At 38.8% G+C, this 26,381-nt stretch overlaps 1 protein-coding gene across 3 annotated transcripts; it reads right to left on the reverse strand.

Moving 5' to 3' along the window:
• Window positions 1-203: 203 nt before the first annotated feature.
• Window positions 204-7,295, reverse strand: LOC118213177 (progestin and adipoQ receptor family member 3-like). 3 transcript variants are annotated; one of them, XM_035391935.1, is made up of 7 exons: window positions 7,092-7,295; window positions 6,189-6,414; window positions 5,427-5,589; window positions 4,710-4,865; window positions 3,896-4,093; window positions 3,279-3,369; window positions 204-3,047 (listed from the first exon to the last, which is right to left on the reverse strand). In XM_035391935.1, exons 2-7 carry the CDS (start codon window positions 6,371-6,373, stop codon window positions 2,905-2,907), a joined length of 936 nt encoding a protein of 311 aa, XP_035247826.1. In that variant the 5' UTR covers window positions 6,374-6,414; window positions 7,092-7,295; the 3' UTR covers window positions 204-2,904. The 3 variants fall into 3 exon arrangements, with proteins under 3 accessions (XP_035247826.1, XP_035247828.1, XP_035247827.1); XM_035391937.1 differs by lacking the exon at window positions 7,092-7,295 and adding an exon at window positions 7,044-7,066; XM_035391936.1 differs by lacking the exon at window positions 7,092-7,295 and adding an exon at window positions 6,934-7,036.
• Between the last annotated feature and the right edge of the window lie 19,086 nt (window positions 7,296-26,381).

A 26,381-nucleotide genomic window follows, 5' to 3' on the forward strand; every position in this document is an offset into this window, starting at 1 on the left:
ATGCTGCCCATTAAAAAGGTAAACTTGTAGGTAATTGCCCACCGGTAAAGAATGGCTTTTCCAATTGAAAGCTTCAAAAGCTTGAGCTTCAGAATATTGGGGGTGTGGTCTGTCTGGGCAGGTCACTCATTTATTTAAAGGAGACGTTCTTCGAAAATTCCAGGTACATCTATCATTAAGAAATGAGGTATTCCAATCACAGCAAGAGTGGAAAGACAATGTGCCCTTTTTATTCAGTGTCCAGTTTCAAAACAAATATTTGTCATTCTAAAACATTTTACAAAAGTTTAACACAACCACATCTGTTTACATACAGCACTGTAGGTATACAAGAGGCTCAACTAACAGATAAAATGCACAGTCAGATTTTCATTTGTGTTGCTTCACAATTTTTCACAGTCAAGCAGTCTTTTAAATAAATGATGAGGGGTGAAGGGGAACTTAAGCCTTTCTTCAAAATCAGCCATTTTTGCTTACATTGCCCATGTAATGTAGTTCCCCCAAAATGTAACCCCAAAACATTTACAAATAAATAAATTCTTAGTTAAGCAAAATGGTAACTATGCAAAACTTTGTGTAAAGGTATGCATGTAATTTAACAATTACTTTAACAATAACAATTACTTTGCAGGCATTAATAAAATTGTGTTAAAATGTTATTATACTTATTATAGCAATGCAAAAAAAAAAAAGAAATATCCTAATAAATCCAATAAGATTTATTCCAATTGATATGATTGCAATTTCCGATATTAAACAGTTGGAAACTGACCAGTATTGACCACATAATAAATAAAACACGCTCTTGACAGTTTATGTTCCAGTGTTTTGAATCTTGGTAAAACTGTTTCCACTTGATCTCACTGAATAACAAGGCTCAACACATAGCAGCTACAAACGTAATCCATCTTAAACCAAAGTAATCAGAAACTGATGTAGAGAAAGCACTGGGGTGAAATAACTACAAAAAAACAAAAATTTACTCAAAGTATCACACCAAATTAAACAAACATTACATTCACATGTATCAAGTTTAAATACTGAACAATGACAGCTCTTATATAGTATACATACTTACATAAATTGCACATAACCCCTAAGGGTTGAAAGTGATCGTAGGCAGCAAAGAGGTCATTTAATATGTAGCATTCAGGCAGTTCATGCACAAACAACAAAACATGTAAACAGCTAAGACACTGTTCTCTGTGTGGGTATGTACAGTTTTACAGGTTAAGGCAACGGGAATCATTATCTACACAAGATCCAACTATCCTATCTGGAGCCCCAGGCTCCGAACCAGAATGTTGGTAAGGGTTGATCCCCACAAAAGGATTTCCTTTGCTAAAATCAGTGACATTTTGATTTGCAAATAGCAGTAGGTGTACCTCACTGCTCAGTTGTGTAGCAATGGAGAACAGGACAACCATTGTCTTGACCAATGATTGTACAGTGTGTATGTGCGTGATCACAGTCTTAACAGGGACTGAATGTCTTAGTAATGAAGTATCTACAAATGGAGAATAAAAAAAAGTAAAATCAAGAACTTGGTCCATTTATAAATTAAACAATGTAAAAGAAATAGTTTCCAAGGATACTGACCAAGGCAAACATTGTAGTTTATGGCATCCTCGAGCAGAAATCACATTCAAAAGAAAATACTTCAAACAGACTTCAAGGCTATCTAGGGAACTGCCACAACTAAATTTTCCTCCTGATTCATGCAATTTTGAAGGATACTGTTTATTTAACAATAAAAAAGGTTAAATTATTATATGATATTAAGAGACAATGCCGTTACCAGTGTCAAAACGAATAACATGAAGAGAAACGGGATGTAGTAAAACACAATACAAAAAACCCCAGCTTTTTTTAAATAAAAGCAGGACAAACAATAGGTTTAAATAAATACAGTATGCAGAAGAGTGTAAATTGGACGCGGATTGTGTCAGCATCAAGTACTGTATATACTGTGCATTTCACAATTTTCATTTCAGTCAGTTCAACTTCACAAATTTAGTAACTATATGTTTAAATAGTATTGGTGCAACACACCCAAATACCAAATCACAGTTCATTACAGGAGAGGCAATCCAAGGACACTTGTACTTGTGAACTTCCTTGCGCTCGGCATAATTCCATTTCAATGTGGACCGCATATTTTGAATGGACACTTCATAGTAAAACCTATCACAGATACAGACTCCCAGGTATACAGGTTGTGCAGAGCACACAGAGACATAAAGCATGATCTTGAAATAGCTGAATGACTAAATTATACCAAAGTACGCACACCATTGCAATTGAGCCAGTTGTACTTTCCATGCGTGTGACTGGCCATGATTCAAAACAAAATACCTTCTGGGCATTTTGATTTCAATAATACATTTTCTACAATTATAATAAAATACTGTACACATTTCAAACCTGCATTTCTTTCTTGTTATAACACATACTTAAACGTTTGCTGTAACAGTCAACGTGACTCCCGTGCTTCCATTACAAATTCTAAGCTGAGACATTACCATCTTAACTATGGAGTTCACTATATAAATAACTATATATAATATAATGAGAGCACTGTGTTGCTTGACCAATTGACCAAACTGAAAGGCAAGTAAAATAACTGCACTTTACTTTGGATCACTTCATTCCTGAAGTGTCCCACCCATTAAAAAAAATGAGCACATTTACACCATGTCAACAACTAGTCCATTCTCAAATGGTAACTTAAACATCTTGATATCTGGGCTCATTTGGACAGGAGGCAAACTATACCTTCATCTTCAGAAAAGACCATTGTTTCAGAATAATTGAAAAAATATGGGGATGGGGGGGGGGGGGGGCAACCGCCCCAGAGACCTGTGTGTCGCGTGGGGGCAACACCGTCGGCCATGCCATGAGGAGCTAACCGCTTTGGGAGTACTCTGGGCAGGGCTGGCTGTGGCGAAAATGCATTATGGACACGGCAGTCTGGTGCCACCAGTAAAACATCAGCACCACCAGGATGTGCCACAACTGATGACTGGCACCAAGGTAATTCAGCTGCCCTGTGGAAGCCAAAGACGTTCATTTTATTTCAAATACTGTTAAGACTGATTTGCACACGGTATGATTACATTCAGAACAAGGACAAACTTCCACAGTGTCCATGGTTCCATAGTGTCATAAAAACCTTACATATTGACATGAAATACCATGCGAGAACACCTTCTGAATTGAGTTACAACTGAGTGCATATATACAGTACGTTCTAAAAAGAAACGTCAATGCATACATACCTGGAAAATAGCGCTCAGGAACTTTGGTGATATAGAAAATAAAGGCTGTTGCAGCTATCAAATACATGACCAAAACGCGAGGCAAGAACTCCTGTAGAGAAAGGAACAAAACTGTAAGCAGGCGGGCAGATAAAGACTTTAAAACCTGGGTATTCAAACTCGAGGACCCATCGTATGCTGGTTTTCATTCCAACTCCAATAGCAGTCTCAGAATTTGAAGGAGTTCTTTATTTTTATTAGGTGCTTTTCAGGTTTAGAGGGATTACTTACCCTCTTAAGCAACCTTATGTCAGAAATAGCTATGCTTGCCATGAAGAATAAAAATCCCACGCTCACAATCTGCTTATTGTACTATATTGCAAACAACTGCTAAAAAGAGGTTACAGAATTATTTAACGGATCACGTTAAAGACTGACCTGAATCAACAGGCTCCAAATTGGTGAAGGTGGGGACACAAGGCCACTAAAACTAACCATTTAATGTCCTTAGTTGCTGTTAACCGAATGGCAGCAAAACCTTTGGTCCACCAGGACTGGGACTGTCTTTAACCTTCCCTATATAAAGGGAGTCGACCATGCTGATGACTCTGGGGATGAATACGATCCATCTGCCTCACCTGGACAATGGCAGCCCCAAAGCCGCCGTTGATCCACACCCAGTGGGTGGCAGGGATGACTCCGTATCCGGCTACCGAGCAGAAGATGATGGTGCGCAGCTGATGCCAATCCTGCGTGAGGTAATGGGGGTGGATCTGGGCGAAGAAGACCGTCAGGATCATGGCCAACACTGTGATCAGGTACACCTGCCTCCAGTACTGGTAAGAAAGGCAGATGGTTTCAGTCAACGCACCAAACAATTTAATTTATTTCCCAATATTAAAAATAATAAAAGGGAAAAAAAATAAAATATATTTTTAATGAGGATGCCAACCGAACATACAAAACAGCAACAAAATAGATATGGGAAAGACAGTGTTACCTGCCCTAGATCTTCATCACCAATAAATATAAGAAAAAGATAATAGGCTAAATATAATCAGAGGCCGCATTAATGCAGGATTCTGATTTTTTATGTAGAAAGAGGCAGGGGAAAAAAATACATGGCGTTCTATAAACACAGCTATTCTGAGGTCTTTTTTTTTTAAAGATTACAACAGGCCATGACCCAGACTTGAACCGGCACAGCATAATTACTCCTGTTTCTTTAAGCCATTCATCATCAACGTCTGTCTTTAATTTTGTTCATAGAAAATAATATATACGGACGCGGTAGCATTGCAAGATTCAAAGAAAGCGCTTAATGTGATCAAAAAGTCGAAAACGATTTGTCACACACGACCATTCTTTATGCTTGAAGGTTCACATAGTCCTGCAGGTGTACCAGTGCCCAGTCTGAAGAGTTCTCACTGCTTTTACAGAGTGTTAACTTACACCATTGCAGTAAAAGGCGTAGAAGACTCCTGGGACATAGCAGCCGAGGATCCCGATGGAGATTCCAGCGTAGTCCAGTGCCATCCAGCGGCGACTAGTCTTCTCCGACCGGTGGCAGCAGAACAGGTGATAGCCAACCGAGCACAGCATGCACACCTGAACGCAACAAAGAGACTTTGAGAAGGACGAGCCGAGCAGGCTCCATCAGGACTTGAGGAGCAACTGCATTTGAAGGGTGTTTGTAGAATCAACTTAATCTCGTTTGATCATTATGATTCCAAAAACACAATGCCCAAGACAGTGTCAAGACAAAAATCAGGTTATGAAATGACACACAAATGATTACAGGAAAAAGCATTTTCCTGGCCAATGCAAATAACCCTTAATATGAATGATATGGCATAGCTCACAGTAGCTGCTTCCAACTGGAATGTATTTGCATAACCAATGTGATTTATATTTTCATTAATCAAGTCAATGCACTTCTCATACATCACATCTGGAGAAAAAACAATAAGCAAACCAAATCATCAAGGACAACCTATGGTAAATATACGCAACCTCATGCAGACAAATAATGTACCAGTGTACAAGACTACTTATACATTATCTCCAATTTCCAAGTCCTCTTTATGGCATTAAACCAGTTCTCCTCAGGGAACATGGAAACAACAACGTGATGCAAAGCAAGGCCCAGTGCACAGCGCAGGGCCACACCTGAAAGCAGAAGAGCCCTATGGAGTAGATGACGTAGTCCTCTCTGGAGGCCCCAGCTGTAGGCAGCACTGCGGTCATGTCGTACAGCCCCAGGGAAAAGAAGAGGATGAAGCCCAGCAGGTGACTCCAGATGTTCACCGTTTCATTGGACAGGATGAAGAGGCTAGAAGCAGAAAGCCCAAAATTAGTACCTCACTTATTCCAAAATCATTGAAAGAAATATCATAATTTCAGGAGCAGAATCCTTATCTTCCCTAGTACTAATTGCTTCAACAATTGAACCAGCATGGATGCAAAGAAGACCTAGTCACATCTTTGGGCAACTTAGCTTCGTCTTGAAAGTGCATTTGCAAAATGTTAATAACTGACTGTCAGACAGAACTGCAACTGTGTAAAAGTTGCTTAACTATATTAGTTTTGGCCATCAGTTGGCCACTTGTGGTTTAGTTATACCTAGGTTATACTTTATTGACCCAGTGGGGTAATTTTCCCTCTGCATTTGACCCATCCTAGTCACTTAGGAGCAGGGGGCATACAGAGTCCGGGGAACAATTCCAATTCCAGAGGCCAGTGCCTTGGTCAAGGGCAACATAACCTGACACAGTCTTTGTTTGATGCTCCAAATCTGGATGGGGCTGAGCGGGTCGCAAGGAAGTACTCAAATGTGCCTGACAGTGGAAAAACTATTTTTGGTTAACAAAAGAAATTGGGGACATTTATAGAGGCATTTAAACGAAAATAATAAGAACAATAATCACTCACCTTTTAATGCAAAGCTTTGACGGTAGGTGAGCTCTGTATCCATCTGTGATGTAGGGGTTACTTTTCAAGAAGACCGGAATTTGTTCGTATGTGTACAAACGGATTCCCCGCGGAACAAGCACAGGCCAGTATTGGTAGCTTCCCAGCTCTATGTAATGGGCACTCTTCAAAAGCTTTTGAGGCATGGTGATCCGACCTGTCAGTTACAGTACGGCACACGGATGGGCTGGAAAACACAGTGATACAACACAGGATGCTAAATCACCTTCTTGTTCGCGTGAAACCTTTAAAGTGTAACGTTAAGTTCGCAATGTTAATGGATATGCTAGCAATAGCAAAATCGCTAGCTAAGGTATCACACCGTCGTTTTCCACAACTTGCATCTCAAACAATTAACCCCGTTAACACAGTGAGCGATTTGGTTGACCAGTTGCCGGAAGTCCATTCATTCTCTATGTAGCTAAGCGACAATTAGCAACCCGAGCAACTGATTGAGCGCTTTTCTCTTAACTACGGTCGTCTCGATGCAAGCACGTTATGAACGATAACGTTGGGATCAGGTAGCCTACTAACCAGCAAGCTAAGATTCTAATAAAGACAATGTTATAATGTTCTTTTCTAACATAAGGTTAGCCTACAATACTTGGCTTACAAGAGCAGCAGCGTACGCAACTATAATTGGGTTGACAAAATATGGCAAACTAGCAGCACAGTTTGTTACATATATATAGTTAAATGACGTTACTTCGCTTGACGAGCTTATATAATTAGCTGGCTGGCTTCTCGTTGCCTTGCCATGCCACAGAAACCTACGAAACCAACGTTAGTCTAGTTTGCTAACCAGCTAGAACTCACAGTGGCATCTTCCTGTATCACCGGATTTTGGAAGAAGAATGAACTTACCTTACTTAGTCTGTACAAACTGTATGCACATGCAGTAGCCTTTGTATACGTATGACCCGAAATCATTTAATAACTCCCAGACACCTGGTTGATAAATTGACTATTAACTCAAACAACTTTATCCTCCCTAACTACACTAAGCTAACTCACTAGCTAGCTACTAGCTAGCAAGCAAACTGGCCAACACGACCATGGTGTTTTTCAATGGTGTTTCAGGATTGTAAATAACTTGCACTACCGCCACCTACTGATATGGAGTGGAAGAGTGGTTTAATGCGTTCCTGATTCCCGCACGATTTCATGCATTTATATGTGAAGATTACATTTTTATTCATAAATGTATTCATACACAAGGCAGCTGTTCGGGATGAAGCTGGAGTGGATGTGACAAATCCAAAATTCCACAAGATGATCATCCCATTACTGTACAAGCCAGTACATCAGAATGCTTTGCTTTATCAATACTTTCAGTCATGTAGTGTACATCTGCAAACACACATTTTGATTTTCTGAAGAGTATACCATAGTTTGTCAACCAATTTGGTTGCTTCTTTTGCTTTTTGCATTTACTTCTGATACTGATGCATGATTTGCAGGCTATTCATTAAATCAATAAGAGATGTGTGATGAAATATATATGCTATGTCTGGGTCATGACGTGGCTATTGCATCTGCAGAGAAGGAGTATTTATTGTTCATGGCCCTGTATAATTGGTTAAGTAATTTTGCATGTTCACTTAGTGATTTAATTTTTATTTCATTAGTCCAAGTGCTTCCCTTCTGTCACAAGCTTTGATTGCCATTGTATTAATTTCTTTTTAATAAAAAGTAAATTTCCTCTTCCCATTTGTACATTTGAAGATAGGGATTTATTTATGTATTTATTTATTTTATTAGTATACCATCTGCTGTAGGCCACCCACAGTCTATAGGACTACCTCTGAAGTCAGAATTTTAAGAAGAGAAAATTGAAAATTGTACCTCTTTTCACGACCATACATTATAGTCACGCATTGGGAATGTGGTTTCACTTTCCCAATGCATCAATTTTACTCTACCCACCAATTCTCATGAATTGACAGCTTTCACTCAAATGTGAATATGGACGTTGTGATGGCAGATTGTGAGAAAATATTCATCCTGCAGGTGTCACCCTGTGGCCATTTTGGCTACCAACAACATCAGTTCACTGACACTGTTGAGCTGGAATTATTTTCTCCGGCAGCCTATCAACATAAAATCCCTCTCATGAATGGCACTATATACAAGCTATATGTATGCAGTCGAGGCAGCAAAAGATATGACACTTGTCTTTTCAAATGGTTTCTGTTTTGTATCTTTTGATACCACTTTTGACATGTGCAGCATATTTGGCTTCAAACACAGAAAATTTATTGAATTCATCAAAATAACATGACTTGTATTTGGCAAAATCAAATTATACAAAATGACTGCCCATACTGTAAAATGTATTTAAAATGTTACTTTAAAAAATTGAAGTGCATAGTACTGTCATGTAAACCAGCATCATGTTGCACATACTGTAATGAAAATTATGCTTACAGTAATATGATGCTGAACTACACATTTCAGTCATCAGGAATCCAGGTTTTCTCCCAGTTTACCCGAGAAATAAACCATTGTATGTTTTTTTACACTTATTTTGAAGGAATTCCCCATGGAGAATAAATTTTGGTTGAGTGACTGATGCTGCCACTGCTACAGCTGCTGCTGCTGCTAATAATAATGTCAAGTTAACAAAACACTCAGCGAGGATTTTGCCCAAACTCAAACCTGTTTATTGCGGTAGAACAATAAGCATTTCCCCATTGTCGTCATGCCTGGGTTACACTGTACTCTCACACCCTGTGCTCTCACACCCCTGTGTCCTTTCAGTGAGAAAATGTGTTTGCTTTTTAGCTGGACTTTCATTGTTTGGACTGGCCTCAATGGCACACTTGCATGGCAGTCACAGGGACGTCTCAGCGGTAACCAAGAGGCTACAACATTTCTTTGAATATGCTGAGCTCTCTCCAACACCCTCATCAACCACTGTGATCTTTATGGACTGTATCATATTGTGCAATAATGTGCTTGATTGTCCACAGAATAAGCTTTTTCTTAAAGTTAATTGGAAAGCTGGAAATGGCTGCTGTCGCCTGGTTTTCAAAGACATTACTTCTGAAATGCGGTTTGTATAATGACCCTGTGGGTGTAAGGCGTAAGATTTATCCTGGCAGAGAAAATTGATCCATTTCACCTTTGGCTAATGGAAGTTCTTATCTGAGATTATCTGTTTATGTAAATGAACGTTATCCTGGAAGGGGAGGAGAAAGGATGGAGGAGGGTGATTTCAGGAGGATGTTAATCTTGTGCTTGATATGTCCGTCTGGACATAATGCATTCAGGATTCATTTCCCTATGGGGGCTAGGAAAATGGGAGGGTGGGGGGGTGGTGCTTGTTTAAAATGTATTACAGACACCCAACAGTGCACCATTAAATATTTTCATAGAGGATATAACACATCATTAACAGAATCTAGTAGAATGGCACAGCAGATTACTGGTGGTGAAATAAAAAATATAAAAAGCAAAGACAAACTTCTGCCAAACCTCTTTTTATGCTACGTTATGTTATAAAATGTAATATAAATGGAGTGATTGTTTGATGGTGGTGCTGATGAAGGTTTGATAACTGCTTCACTTGAATAGTTATTTCAGTAATTGCTTCAGTATATATCCTGCTGTGAATGGGTACAATGTAAACGCTAAGTAAAAAGTTGAGTCAGTTGCTCTGGATAAGAGCATCTGCTAAACCCCTGGTCGCTAATGGCTTCTAAAGTCACAGTGTCAACATCAGTAGGACACACACTATTCAGTGAGGGATGCGGGTGATGGACAGCCCTCCACTGACATCAAAGCTCTTTTTGAGCCAGAGCATCTGGGCGCTAGTAAATAGCCATCAGTGGGCGGGTCCTTGGGATAGGTCATTAGCACAGAGAAAAATAAATATCTCCACTTCTGTGACGGCCGCAATCCATTTAACACAGACAAGGGAATTTCACCCTAGATTAAGTCTGATGAGCCAATATCAGTCAGAGGAGGCCTCAATGTGAGAGAGCCTGATGAGAATCTTAGAAATTTATGTTCAGCTTGGCAAATGTAATATGATTTAATAGGGATCATGTGTAGGCATAGGAGATGATTGTATCCCCCCCTTTTTTTTTAAAAGAAAAACATTGCTTTGGGCAAGGCAAACCTAACCACATTGTTACCAATCCAGGCAGGAGTGTTCTTCTTGCTCTTTAATAACTAGGAGGCCAGCTGCATTTTGCTTGAGCGCCTTGATTAGCTTGTTGTCTGGGCTTTTACTGTATTTACCCAAAATGTGTTATAGCTTCTTGGTTACATCACTGATATTAGTGGAATGATGCTATAAATTTGTCAGAAATGTCTGAATAAATCTTGTCAAGTGGACTGGCCACTTTCAGTAAAATGCTTTGATTGGATGGTTATTTTTATTCATTTTATTAAGCATTCTGACAATGAAATCTGAAATCTTCATCAGAGCAGCAGAGAGGTACCACCATAGCCATATGCTTGCTGCTCTTTCTAACTGCCTGAACAGTATACTCTTGATAGAGACCGAGCATAACAGAAAACCAACGCAATCTATGGTCTCAGTGCAGCCAGATCAATTAAGTCCCCTTACAATATGCAACCATATGCACCCCGATTTAATGATTTTGCTTTTTGCCTCTTTCTCTCATCAGCTGTGTTCATCAGCTGTTTTCTGACCCCCCCTCTCTCTCTCACACACACACACCAATATTGAATATGAAGGTTTGTCATGATTTATTAGAAAAGTGATAGAACCATGCTTCCAAAACTGGTCTCATTCTTTAATGAAACAGGGTTGTTGTAGAGGTCACCCATAAAACCCATGCGAGTGTCTGCTGATCATCCATGAATGTCTTCTATTCCTGTTCTGTGAAGTTTGGTTCTATGATACGATTTCTCAGATGAATCCAGCACTCACGGTGCTCTTATTTAAACTGGATGTCTGGCTATCGCCTATCTTTAAAATGGTCCTGCCACAAATCAATAAGTTTTACCAACAGCATTAATTTTCCCATCGAGTAACACGAGTGAGTGACAAAGGTTTGCACAGTAACAGCTGGTCCAGCAGGAGAGGGGAGCTTGTCGGACTAATGAATTGTGAAACAATCAGGCGGTGGCCGTTTGTATTTAGATCGGTAAATATGGTATGGTACACGTGCCAGACCATCGTTGGTGCTCCAGCTGGGGCCGCAGATGGTCTGGAACCTAAACGGCGTGGGGTGTGTTGTCTCCATTCCGCGGGTGCACCTCCGCTGTCTCCATGTGACAACTTCACTTTCCCTCCACCAGCCTCCCCTCGGCCCGCAGTTCTCACAGCGCCGATAGGTGCTACGCGAAGCATCGAGAGTTTTAATGTCCGTTATCCGAAAAAGAAACGTAGCATTTATACTTAGAGTCACAATCGCCCAATTGCCCCATGGAGGGTTGATGATTATTTTTGACAGTAGCACAGTTCAGAGGACAGCAGTAACTAATTATGTTGAAAACATTGGAAAGGCAACACCAATTTTGTTTATAAAATAAATGCAAAAATGTATTGCTTATCAGGAACATATACATATCCAGTTGGAATGAATAAATTAATTAAAAAAATTTGCTAAGACCCCAGCTTTTATTCCTGCAACATTGATTTAATAATATAAATAGTTTAGCTGGAGCTTGCCCAGATATTTCCCATTAATTGCAGTCAAATCTTTGAATGCTAGTACAACCTGACATTAAGTTTTGGGTTAAATCAACGTGAATAATTTTCACGTGTCAGTGATTAATTAATTTTTGGTGACACAACTTGTTGGGCTTTCTCAAATTGCATAGGGCCAACCATCCCATTCTGGGCCAATTGGCTGGGTAGGAGACATTGGCACCTGGATTACAGAAACCTACAGCAGGAGCGGGCTCTTGGTTTGCAGTTGGAAGCGACCAAGAACAGTGTCTGCTCAACATTGTCTCACAAAGAACGATGTTCAGGGAAGCTTCAGGGATGACAAAATCATCAGGAGACTAAATTAATCTAAATTATCTCGATGATAGGGAAAATTGTCCAAGCGAGGCTGCGTAGCAACATTTGATTCCATGGACAATTCCTCAATAAAACTACCCTCTGTGTCTCTTACATTCATTTTCCCTTCCAAAACTCACTCATGCCGATAACCACACAACTCACCCACACATGTCCTCTCCTTATTACTGTGAATTTTTCCCCCCTGACCAAACTGTTTGAGCATCTCGGCTGCCAGAAAAGCAAGATGGCCCTCCAGCCCCGCAGCCAATCCGACAGCTTGGCGCGAGCAGGAGATATCACACCAGCTGATCCAGGCTCCATCCTCCCTCGCCCGCTCTTCTGGAGACAGGGCCAGGCGTGAATCTCTGATCTCCTCCGCGTGAAGCTTCCTGATCCCCCGTACCCCCACCCCGGGAGAAAACGGGCCTCCGTATTTATACAGCACGGGACATCTCTTACCTGGTGGCCTGCACGTTTGTTAGCTGATAATCCTGCTGAACGATGTTTGACCCAGAACTACTGTAGAAGCAGTTCCCTACGAGGACACAGCTCCTCGAGGGAGCTTGGCAGCAGGTGCCCCGTAATGCCTGGCATGGGCATTGGCATCAGGAGAATGGAGCTCACGTTTTTTTCTACTAAATTAAAGTACTGAATCTTGGTTCTGTGCTTCAGTGAGGTGTTTTCATTTCCCAAAATTTTTGATAAAGGTTTTATATTTAATTGTTTTTTATTACCGACTATAAACAGAACTACTGTACATGTGATGCTGTAAAATACAGACAGTCATAAGCTTTACTGGAACAATGCAGTTTGTTGAGTACATCAGCAAAGATATTGCCATATTCTACTGAAAGAGAATGTTTGAATAATTAATTGAACAATCATACATGGTTAATAGACAGGTTTAACAAGTTGCAGGGACTACTGAAACTGAATAGCAGAATAATAAAATACAGGAATTAAACATCCCATCTGTACAATCCATTCATTGCATGCCTTTTTGCACAGAAGATAAATCTCAATATATCGCTCTCTTTAGGCATGCATTATATTTGTCTGGAACGATTTGGTTTGGTCAAGTGATTACTCATCAGTGATCATGATCATGAAATGACACAACTTTTGCACAAGTGCTTCATGAAATTACAAGCAAGATGACTGAGTACCTTTTTAACCTGAAGAAACTCAAGTCAGAGGAAAGTGAAAACAGAAAAATGTGGGGCATATCCCAGCATGTAGTGGATGAGAGGCGGGAATACACCCTGTGCAGGCCGCCAATCCATTGCAGGCCCACACACCATTCACTCACATATTCATACCTATAGGCAATTTAGGCTCTCCAATTAGCCTAACCTGCATGTGTTTGGACTGTGGGAGGAAACCGGAGTACCTGGTGTAAACCCACGCAGGCATGGGGAGAGCATGCACAACTCCACACAAAAAGGCCCTTCGTCGGGGTTCAGACTCGGTACCTTCTTGCTGTGAGGTGACAGAGCTGTTCACTGCACCACTGTGCCACTCCAAAACTCAGATGGGTTACAGACTATTAATGACGGTGGGTCCCACACCTGAGCTGGATGTACGGAGGTTAAGTGACTGGATGCGTGTCTGTCCCTGTTAATCGCTAATGAGGGCTAATGATGGGGCTAATGAGGGAGAACACCACAGATGTTGAACAGGTCAGGCTCTGTTCCTCGATCTCTCTGCCTTGTCTCCACCAGGTCTACACGAGGAGGTAACAGAACCATCTGACCCATGTGTTCATGCAACTTGCTTGAAAAGAAGCAACATTTCATGTAACACTACTGTTCATATTTGTCTTTAAAAATAAAATAAACATATACTTTTTTTCTGTATGTTTCCACACAATATTGAAGCAGTATGTACTGTACATGTACATGACATTTATGAGGCACTGCTACCACTTTTCCCATACTACTGCAAAAAATAACTTGTGTAGCTTAGATTTAACTTTGATGTTTACTATAATACACAGGCTGAATTTGACAGTAGAGAAATAGAAATAAATCCCCAAAAAGAGGTACTGTATGAGACATTGACTGTCACTGCAGGATATTCTATGAGCAGAGCACAGAGAAATTTCAGGCTTAACAGTGATTTTCATCACAAAGTCAAAGTATCTAAATACAAATATGTTTAATTCTTGTGACACAAATTGTCCTGTGTATATGGAAGTCCAATAATACATAATGAGGGCATATAAATATTTTACTGTTCATATTCTAAGCCAGATGTTCAGATATACAACATGGCTCATTCCCAGCTTCCAGATTTTATAAACTCAGACATAAATCACTTCAAGTCGAGTAATAAATGGGTAATGGAATGTGTGTCCTCACCACAACCCTAATACCACCTTCAGGAGTTCTTGTTTAGCTGTTTCAAATTTCTTTTACAGTTTACCAAGGTACAGTGAGCTCCATAATGTTTGGGACAAAGGCTTTTCCCCCTTGATTCAACATGTTGGTGCAGTTATTTTTTCTCACCTAACTCTTAGCTGAGTTCTCTCACATGGACTCTCTGGGTGGCATTGCATTTATGGAAGTAACACAGGCCCAGTGGATGCCAAAGCCCCATATGCACTATAGGCCATGTCTGAAAATAAGCATAAAAGATCTGATCAGTCCTGTTAACATCACACCACCACCACTCAAAGCATACACCATGAAGCCAAACCTTTTCACCAAAATTAACACTTGAAACTGAAGTCATGCAACTCTTTGTTCTCTCATATGTACTAAAATATGATTGGTGTGATTTTATTTCACACCTTAGGATTTAGCATTTAATGGCATATCCAGTCAGTGATGGAGTACTCCATAGACTACCTCCGGGACATGCAGAAGAGATCACCAAAAGTGTAATGTGGCAGTTGTCAGCAGGTTAACACTTTGTCATAGTGCAGGAAATATCTGCTAGCCTTACCCGACAACTCCACAGACCCCCACAGAAAGCATTGTCAGCTGAAAATGAAATCATTGAGAATGAGTGTCATGCAAAACACATACATTGAAACTAAATGTGCTTTTGGTCTCAACTTGGAACACTACTGTATATATGAATATGTAAATACACACAAATGCATGGATTTGAACACACACAGACAATCGTGCACACATACACACAATGTAAAGTTCACAATTATTTTCTCAAGAGTTTCTCAGTAACAAGTACACATTGTCTGAAAAAGGGGTACAAGTAGGGGTCCCTTGTTCCCAGTAATCATTCAGTATGCATGGCATAAATATGCGATGTAATCTTGGAAATTCAAAGGGAGCCTTTAAAAACATAAACTTAACAAGAAAATCTTTAACAATCCGCCCCAGTCTTGACTACCCTCATGCATGTGCATTGTTCAAGCTTCCCAAATAGACCAGGGAACAACCAAAATGAGCATGCGTGACAGAGGCATCACTGGCACACGAGGTCAGAAAGTATTACAGATCTATGGTGAGGGTGCTGGCACAGAGGGCGAGCCAATCCTGCAAATGCATGGTATATGTCACAAATTAGCAGATGAATCCTCTTTTTTTTCCATTCCCTGAATAGAAAAGGCACCCTTGGTTGTGGACTTGCCCCCTTCACAGCTTGCCTGGCCATAAGGCAGGGAGGTTCCTCGCGATAATGGCGGCAGAAGGCCCAGGCAATTGGCAGCTGGCGAGCGCTGCCCCAATATGCTGTCATAACGGAGGCAAGAACCTTCCGGAAGATGCCATGCCATGAACGACATGCTACTACAGGGCAAAGGGAAGATTAAGATTTAAATGAGTTCGTTTGAAATGAACATCTTGCCTATTTCACCCCATCAGTGCAGGAGTACCATTGTGGGAACCAGCTGCGTTATGAGAGAAGTACATTTAATTAGGCCAAATTGGGTGTTGATGTATGGTACACACAGATGTGTCCTAATATTGGATAACTAGCATGGTTTCTTTCACCTTCATCCGAAACTACATCTAGTTCCCTTTAGATTCTTTCTAAGCATACAATATGCTGAGAATGAAATTATCAGGGATTACTTACTGCAGAATATTTAAATCAATTTGAAATTATGAACAATAATATCAGACAATTTAGCTCTGGGGAACCTGTATGTCATTCATTAAAAAAAAAAAACTTTTATGCTCAAAACGTCATGGTAATCAAAGTAGCATATCAACCTACAGAACAGATTGTATGACCACAGATGTCTCCACCTATAAAGAGTAGTATTACAATAATTTAAGATTTACAATTTATACAGTACTAGTATAATGGCCCTCTAGATAGGTACCATATACAGTCACCATTAGCCTAACATTAACCTGCTGAAAAAGAAAAAAATAGTGTTCTGTCATTTGCCATAAGGTATTTAAGGACATGCAACTAATATTAGCAAGGGCTAAACACTCTACATTAGTAACTGCAATTACGTTGGCAAATAGCAAAGTGTATTTATGTGCTATTCTTCTGAATACTGGGGGAGATTAGTCTCTTGGCTGTTTTTTTTTTTTTTTACAGAATACACTGAATCTGATAAACTGAGCAGCTGGTTGGGAAAGAAAGAGCTTTTTCACAAAGTTCTACCCAGAAGCAATGTAAAATGATCCTATGACCAGGAAGACTCATTTTACAAGTTCCAGATATTTCATACATTTAAGTCTGGATTCAAAAACTCTGTGTTACTTTTCAGTGTATTTAAAAATATATATTTCATTAGTTGTGGTGATTACTGCACAGACCAAGCAATGTTTTAGAATCCTGGTCTGTGATACACACATTTAGCCCAGTTTATAGGATAAAAAAACACGAAATGCTGCTTAATGTGTTTCTGCAGCATGGGTTTTAATCACCCTTATGGTACAATTCAGAGCCCAGTTTGCCTTTATAAGCAAGGCAATGTCTTTACTCATTATAAAAATTTACTATCCATCCTTTATCTTGTTTCAATGAATATTTACTTTTTTTTTTTTAGCTTAAAATACTCGCTGCTATTTTTTTATTATAATACATTTAATGTTTTGTTTTATTTATCTATATCAGACCAATATTATTCACTGCAGAACTATGTGTGTGATATGTATGTACTTGTATTCATACTGCTCCCAAAACCAATTGCCCAAAAAAAGAGACAATAAAATATACTGAAAAAAGTTTTTGAGAAGGTATAAATGCCAAGAGTAAGTTAGTACACAATGATAATGCATATACTGTAAATACTGTTTACTGCCAATGGATGGATATTCTGAGCCACGTAGTCTTATGTCCAAGAATATCACTTTTATATGCTGACTGACTGATCAGGTTTCACAGCAAGAAGTGGCCTTTTCGGCTAGAAAACTTTGCATGTGGGTGGTGTGTGTGTGTGTGTGTGTGTGTGTGTGTGTGATTTTAAAGCCCTTGTAAAATGAACACTCTCCTAATCAGGTCCATGGTTCACACGTTTCAGCTGGTGTCTCTGCTTGTCAGGACACTTGGCCACACGGCTGTCTTGGACATGGTCGCGGTTCAGCAGATGGTTCAGATGTGGTGTGACTTTGCTCGGCCTACACGGGACAAGCATTATACCCCAGCAAGAAACTTGTTAAAGAATAAATGAATTTCTCAGCAATAACAGTCTTCAGATTATAAACATTGACCATTTAGAGACCAATGCCATCATCTGCTTTTACACAATAACCTATAGTTTAATAATACACCTTTTATTTCATTTGAATAATGTTAAAGGTGTTAAAGTAAAATGCTTAACAGCTTAACTTAATGCAGGTGGAAGCGATCATAAATAGAAACGCAAAATAAAACAATAAGATCCCTTTTACGCTAGGTGAATAACTCATTATATGACAATGAAAATGGACTGAGCACTAAATGCATGTGCATTATATCCTCTCTCAAGCCAAAACCAAACACAGAAATGTATCTTTCCAGAAAAAGACTCTTTCTGAAACATTCAAGAATGTAATAAATGAATTCCTGAATAACAAAGTCCTGGTCCCTTTTGCTTTCATTGTCAGGAAAAGGCAGGTCACACATCACAGACCTGGAGGAAGTGAAGAATAGCTTGCGGCTTCAAGAATAGATCGTTGGCACCACAGTTCAGCTGAAAGCTGAAAGCATAGGATACGTTACTGTATGTTAATACGGCATAGTTGTTGTGATTTTACAGATTCTTTTTACTGATAGATGTAAACAGCTGTTGTTCTTGGTAATGGTAAGCAATTAGAAACATCTGTACACTTGGCTTTGAGCGATGCTACTGAGTCACCCTGCTTCCAGATGCCAATGGGAGACAATGACATCATTAGTAGTGATCTGTGAAGAGCATGGGGTTGAGAAGACTGGAGAAAAGCCAAATTTGTGATCAGTATTTTGCTGGTTAGGACCTCTATCTAAGTGCAAGAACTAACAGTGATTGTGGATTAATAATGGAGAGGGCAATAACAATGTAACAACAATGCAATGTATCGATAAGATTTATAAACAGTCAATGTAATAGGTTAACTGGCATTATAAAAACTTCATCACTGCCCATCACTACTCCATGTATGTCATAATTGTCATTCCCACACTCACTTCCTGGGTCAGTGTGTTTGGACTTCTGCCTCTAGATTCATGGAGCTGTCTGAGCAGAATCTGATCATTCTAAACATGCTCCATCCTGGTAGATGGAACTGAAGCAATTTGTGATTTGTATGGTAGTGACTCATAAATGGCCTGCTTTCATTTGCTTTTTTATTTTGTTTTTTTTTAAAAAAAGACTATAAGTGGAAAATCAGTAACTATGCGAAATACATCGTTGTGTATTTTATTCTATTCATTAGTAACTTATTTGTTATGGGTGCCTCTGTGCTGACAATGACATCAGAAACCCACAACACTTACAGTACAACTAACCCCATTCAAGAACCTACAACACCAGGACACAGCAACCGCGTGTTGCACTGATCTGCCCTGGCTAATGCACTGCCTGGCAGATGGTCACATAACAACCTCCTGACTGCGATTACCCACGCTTCTGACTTTGGGGAATACTGCTGAACCACAGAACACACCCATGGACTGCCACTGCTGCAGAATGCTTCTCTTTGGACAAATCCAGGCAGCCATTCTTCTCAGATCAAATTGATGTGCATGATGAACCTTAAACTCACTACACTGGACTATAAGAAGATGATTCGAATAATGTGGAAATTTTATTGACGCAACTGAAGGTCTGCAGGAACCCTCCTGATCAGAACCTTGTTCCCCAAAAGGCGTTCTGTAGTATTACACTTTCTCTTTCCTTTGCTCATGACAAGGTGAATATCAGTCTTTATAATTAAAATCAGTGGTAACCAACCCTGCTCCTGGAGATCTACCATCCTGTAGATTTTCACTCCAACCCTAACAAAGCGCAATTCATTCAACAGCTAGAGGTCTTGTTGAGCTACTAATTAGTAGAGTCAGGTGTGCCAAATTATGGTTGAAATGAAAACCAACAGGACGGTAGATCTCCAGGAACAGGGTTGGTTACCACTGATTTACATGGTACATAAAAATGCATCATTCATTTATAAGCAATTCAATGCACTTGTATTAAGGTATTTTACATTGTTCAGGTGAAGAAATTATGTTCATGTCCATGCCATATTCATGTCTACTCATTTTGTTGTTAACTATTACACCATTACACAACTGCCCACTCCACCATAAACTGAAAAACTGCATTTAAATATAATTTTATTTCCTGTACAAATTGTAGTCATACTGATTATTTTGTCAAAATGAAAGGCCAAAAAAACCTGTTTATGACACACAAGTCTCTATTCTTGAGGTCCTATGCACAAGAGATTTTAAAAAGCGCTCATGAAATCCTGAAACACTCAGCTATGATCAAGCATAAGAACTCATCTGAGATCGGTCACATGAACTTTGTTCAGCCATCTTTCCATCCGGATTGGGTAAGACTCGGGTGTATTCTGTCACATGGGGGGAAGTCGCTTTCACCATCTTTTCCTTTTATGTTAACCTCGTGCAAAATTTAACAAGAAAGACTATGGACAAATGAAAGAACACAGTTTTCTTTGTTTCTAATATTTTTCCCCCAATTTGGAGTGGCCAGTCACATTTTGGTCAGCACTCGTCACTGTGACCACCTTCGTTACCCTCCGAGAGTTCAGACAGGCTCGTGCTCTCCTGCAGAGAATGCGATGCCAATTGCCTTGTAAAGATCACACACAAAGATCACTTATTCAGAAAGGAAATACCCTTCAATTATTGTATTTACTGCTTGAGCCCTTTTTACAGCTATGTTGTTAAATAGGATATCCATGAAATGGCTCTGTGAAATTACATTGGATAGCATTTGATCCTCAAATAAAAAATGTAGTTTTACTGTTGCATTTATTGTATTTATGTAGTTGATGCACCTACTGCAACATCAGATCACTGAGCATTTCTTTTTTTAAATTAAATTACTGAATGTGCCATGATAATATTTTAACGTAAATGAAATTACTCTGTACAAATGCTAAATAAATACAATGTTTTTAATTCAATGTACAAATCAGTATGACGTCAACTTTGAATATGTAATTTAGGTCAATGTCCCCTTCTAGTTATTATTATGAAATGAATTTTTAAAACAAAACGTAATTAACTAAAAAAATTCTTGACTACATCACAAAAAAGCTAAAAGCAGGGGAATCATGTTTTGAATGTGTTAAAATGATAGAGAAACAGTTCATATACAGGGATGTTAGCCACTGTAAGATTCCTTCCGCAGGGCAAAACTACACAGTTCGGTCAGTTAATAGAGGGTAACCCTCAGATTATTTCCAAACCAGCTGGACCAAAACCAAAGAGAGGTTTGATATCATAATCTCACGGTAACTGCCAATAGGTCTACCGGATGGATCCCTGGCTCGACAGTGCTGGAACCGCATGCAGGCTGATGGATGAAGAGAGTCCAGGGCGAGAGAGAAGGGGACGTGACTGTCACTGTATCTCTCATTTGAACTGAACTCTTGAACTTCCCTAGACAATCTGAAGCACCCAGTGATAAACAGGAGTCAAAGACTGCTGGTTGCTTAGTAGCAATGCAGCCATTTCATCACATTGAGGCAGAATTACAAAACCTAAAAACTAAAATATGCAATAGGAGAACTGGAACTACTGTACATACAATAGCACTGAGACATCACAGTAAGAAGACTGTGAGAAAAACGCCATTGAACACTTCCTCTGCTTTTCATAAGAAGCTTGGTGAGTCCAGTCTTACACTGCAAACAATAAAGACTGTGGGAAAAGCAAGGTGATTCATTTGAGATATATTTTACGGCAAGCTGTTTCAGTAATATTCTTCCCCATGAGCTTGCACTGCATCACGGCAGTGTGTGAAAGAAAATTTGTTAATATTATATGCAGATTAAATCAGAAGGCTATTAAACTGTGTCAGTTTAATCGCTTCTTGATTTAATTCATTAAAAACTTCAAGCATTTATTTATATTCATATCCCATAGTGCATTTTGTTCTGTCATACCCACAACCACACCACGGATAAGAACATCATGAATCACTATCCGCATCTAAATATTTACGTTGCAGTTATGATGTAAATAACATAACGCACATGCCACTAGACTCTCCAAATTTGCAACAGAGAAAAAGTAAAAAAACAGAAAAGCCATTCAATTCCTTGTTTCTTTAGAACAGTGATGACAGGTTCCTTCTGTGAACTCAGAAATTACTCACAGGACATGGTGGACTTAATGTTGTATCCAATGTTTGTTTTCAGACTTCTTTAATGTGTTGATTAAAAATATGAGAATTAGATCTTTGGGTAAATGTCCATTTAGTTAAAATGATTATGAGAGTGGTTGTCACAGAGACTGAAAAAAATATGTATTAATTGTATTTATATGTAAATATGTAAATGTATTGTATTTATATGTAAAACAGATCTCAGTAAAAATAAGATGAATTATGTACCTTTCAGGCCTGGGTCAAATACGTATTTGTTTTGGATTCAAATACATTTCTGTGCTCTTTTGATCTTGCCTGGTGCAGTCTTACTACCTAAGTACATAACAGTGAAACATGTTATAACTGTGCTAAGAAATTTCATCTATTACATTAGTCTGATATTGTGTAAACAGATTTTATTTCAATGAAAATACCTAAACTTAGCTTGTACAAATGGATGAATTTCCCTAAAGGTCTTATTGAAATGCAGATTGTACTTCAGAGGAGAAGAGATTTCGATTAGACAGGTTTATGCCTTTACTAATCAAGCAGAAAAAAATGATATTCTCTAATGCATATTTTATCTATTTGATAACTTAAGAGTATAATCAGATGGGAATTACATTGGGGAAGGGTTATCTTTAAAGTGGGCTGTTGGGATTCATAAGCCCACTCTGGGTTAAACAAAGATTGTGCATTAGATAACTGAAATGATCCCCTCAAACTGCTGCTGTGTTCACATTAGGACTGACTGAAGCCGTCAGCCACAAAATGGCTTCATATGAGGGTCTATGAAGCAAAAGCTTATTGGCTGAGGTAGGAAGCCATTTTGGATGAGAAATGAAGGTGGATTGAATGGCGGTGCCTGAGCAGACACCTTTTTGGATGAGGCTTTGTGGCTGACAGCTGAAACCTGAGCATTTCCTTAAATGGACATATGAAATATTAAATAATGCTACCTCACAATAATGATCCAATTAAGATGTATCATATTACATTCTACTAAACTGCCACCTGCTAAGTGAAAGCAGATTTCAATATTATAAATCCAAATGACGCAAAGTAGAAAATGACTACTGAGAGAGTGTCAAACAGTATATATTCTGCTTGTTTCTCAGGAAAGTAAAATGTGTGGCTGTCAACTAGCACAGTTTAAGAATTACACAAAATCCTCAATTTGAGCATAAAAATGAACATGCAGAAGGACAATAGAATTTATGGTCTTTATGGCAGTACATGTGCTACTACATGCTTCTATGCACAGGGTGCAGGAACTGTGTTGTAACTAAAGAACTAAAGAACTGAAGACCAGTTTTGCTGCTAGCTGTGCAAAATGGGGGGATGGAATCACATTCTTAGTCACATGCTGTATAATGGCCTACTTTGGAACTTTAGCTGATCAAGAAAACTTTTTCGTTTTGCGCAATGGAAGATGCCAATGTCTGCTTCATATTGAGATGACACAATGCTGAAATATAATAAAATTCCTTATTATGGATGTGTGCATGAAAGGTCAGTCTAAATCCCTAAATTTCTTAATCAGGAATTCTATGAGAAAGTGCCACGGTAGCATATCCTCCTTTGAAAGACACTGAAAAACTCTCAAGTTAAACATAACATGTGAAACTGAACCAGGGCGACAGATTGAGAACCATGAAAGTTGGTATAAAGCCTTTTATTACCCACTGACATTCTGTGCATAACCGTAATATATTAAAATCCCATTTATGGTCTTCACTTCTTGAGAAATTGTATTTGATGCCACTCCAAAAATAAATAATTAAATAAATGAATAACTGAATGAATGAATGAATGAATGAATAAATAAATAAATAAATAAATAAATAAATAAATAAATAAATAAATAAATAAATAAATAAATAAATAAATAAATAAATAAATAAATGAATGAATAAATAAATAAATAGGTGGAATAGGCTCCAGCACCCACCGTAACTCTGACCAGGAGAAACGGGTACAGGATGCGTGCTCCTATACTTCTGATTACCTCATACATGATTATAACTTCAGTATATTTGCAGTAATTTTTACAGATGGAACACATAAAGTTGATCACAATCTTTCCCCTTTCTACGTACACAGGTGATAAATCTCTTCTCTTTTTCAGCTTTTTGGAGAATTGCCTTATATTTTAAAAGTTACATGGTCATTCTGTGGTTTCAATTTATTCATGACCATAGCTTCAACCACCATGCAAGGGTAAACCGCTTGTTGTAGAATCGCACAGCTCTGAGATGAGGAGTTAAGAAAGGGTTAAGTGGTACAGGGCTGTATGCAGAGCAGAGAGGCAGCTGGGAGATGGAGTGCAGGGCCTGTCAGTGCATATGCTAGCAGAAAGACTAGAGGAGCAGCTCTCCCTCAGCTCTGTGGCACTGCAGGGACATGGCACAAGTGTACAGGCGATCGGCCTATTCTGCTGTCTCTGATTTAATGACAGCTGTCCACACACACGCACACATGAACACACACACACACACACACATGAACACACACACGCACGTACACACACGCATGCACACACCTACACCACACACACACACACACACACACACACACACACACGCGCACGTGCACGCATGCGCACACACGCACACACACACGGACACGCACATACACACACAGGCGCATACACACACACACGCACACACTCATACAAGCGCATAATTACACAGATTTCAAACACAATGGATGCACATATTCATATGCACTTACTGTACATACTAGTACCTGTATATACAATGTTTTCTTTGAAGATTAAAGGTCTATTCATCCATTCAACAATGCTGGAAATTGAGATTGGGTCACATATATATATATATATATATATAATTTTAAAAAAAATTTGTATTTTTTTTTTTTTTTTGAAGGAATCAAAATTTCATAAACCACAAGACGGATCTTTATTCCAGCCCAAATAAGAAAAGATAATTGGACTGTGCACTTTTCTCTCATGGAAACAGTTCAGTCACTTTTGAACACTTTGGCCATGGGTTATGAGCCAATTGTAGCAATCTGGTATGGGCAGTTCAGCACAGAAGAACACCAACAGTGAACAGCAACACTTGCTTACATAACTGTACATTACACCTAAGCCCACAGCATTTCACAGATAAGCAGAAGCTGATGAAGTCCATTGCAGATTGGCTGAAATGGCCAATTATAATTAAATAATGAATCAGATAAACACATTGCTCAAAGGCTGAAAAACAATGGGAATATGAGAATGTCAATGAGATTTGCCACACTTGGGAAAAGAAAGTATCATATATCAAATATAAACATTTTGAATAGATCAAACTAAAAATATATACTTCAGCCCTAATAATTTGACATCTTACAGAAATCTAATCATAAAAACTGGAAAAAAAAGTTATTTGAGTGAAATCTCCTCTGAAGAATCAGTATGCTCCTTATAACCTTCATTATCTGTAGCTAAATAAATCAGGACTCAATCCCAAACTTAATGTTCTGCACAGTTCTTTAGAACCTGCAGGTAAATGTCAGTTGTAAGAGGTACTGATTGGTTACACTTAATTTAACAACAACAGTCTCTGATAATATAACTTGAAAGTGTAACACCTGCATTAAAGAATTAATGCATTAGATGGACCTCTTGATTCTTGGACATAGTATAGTTATCTAGTCCAGGAATTAAGACAAAAAAACATTATACTTATTTATTTCATAAATTCCACCTGCGATGGCATATATTGAAAGACATGTAAATAATTCGAAAAATCTAACTGCAAAGCAAAGCTGCTGTAGCCCACATATAATTTGAATCTTGTATGGTGAGCATAAAACATTATCTTCTTGACAGAGTTGTTGGCAGACAAAAATTTATTGGTACAACAAATATGTACCTTATTAAAAAGAGCATGTCCACAGAAGAATATTCTGAACCTGCATGGTGTATTTAATAGATCAAAATTGACTGATATTTAAATTTTAATCTTGAACAGAGAGGTGAGAAGTGTATCCTGGTCTGAGGTGCTGACCCTGACCAGTGTACCAGACACATCCAACAACCATTGAGCCTCAGAACTCGACTTGTCAACATGTGTGCAGAGCTATACAACATGTTCTTCAGAAACTCACTACAAAACTGCCCTCTTATCATGAATCTAAAACTAAAGAAACTTCTAGGTGAATAAAATAAATCTCACATGTGCATACTGGTACGCGAGGCAGTGTTTTCATTAACTATTAAATGGATCGGTAGTATACAATGCAGTATGTAGCATGTGAGAGGTTTTGCAAACATAAGGCTTCCCTCTAACAATACTACATTTGTATTTAGATGCTCACTCATTCAGTGAAAGCAATACTATTATACAAGAGCCAAAAACTAGTTCAAAAGCCTTCTTCTGTCATGCAACAGAATCAAGCTGATTCCATTGCAACAAATGAAGTGTGGCCAGAT

Source organism: Anguilla anguilla, chromosome 14 (assembly GCF_013347855.1).
Source record: "Anguilla anguilla isolate fAngAng1 chromosome 14, fAngAng1.pri, whole genome shotgun sequence".
In the NCBI taxonomy this organism is placed as follows: Eukaryota; Metazoa; Chordata; class Actinopteri; order Anguilliformes; family Anguillidae; genus Anguilla; species Anguilla anguilla.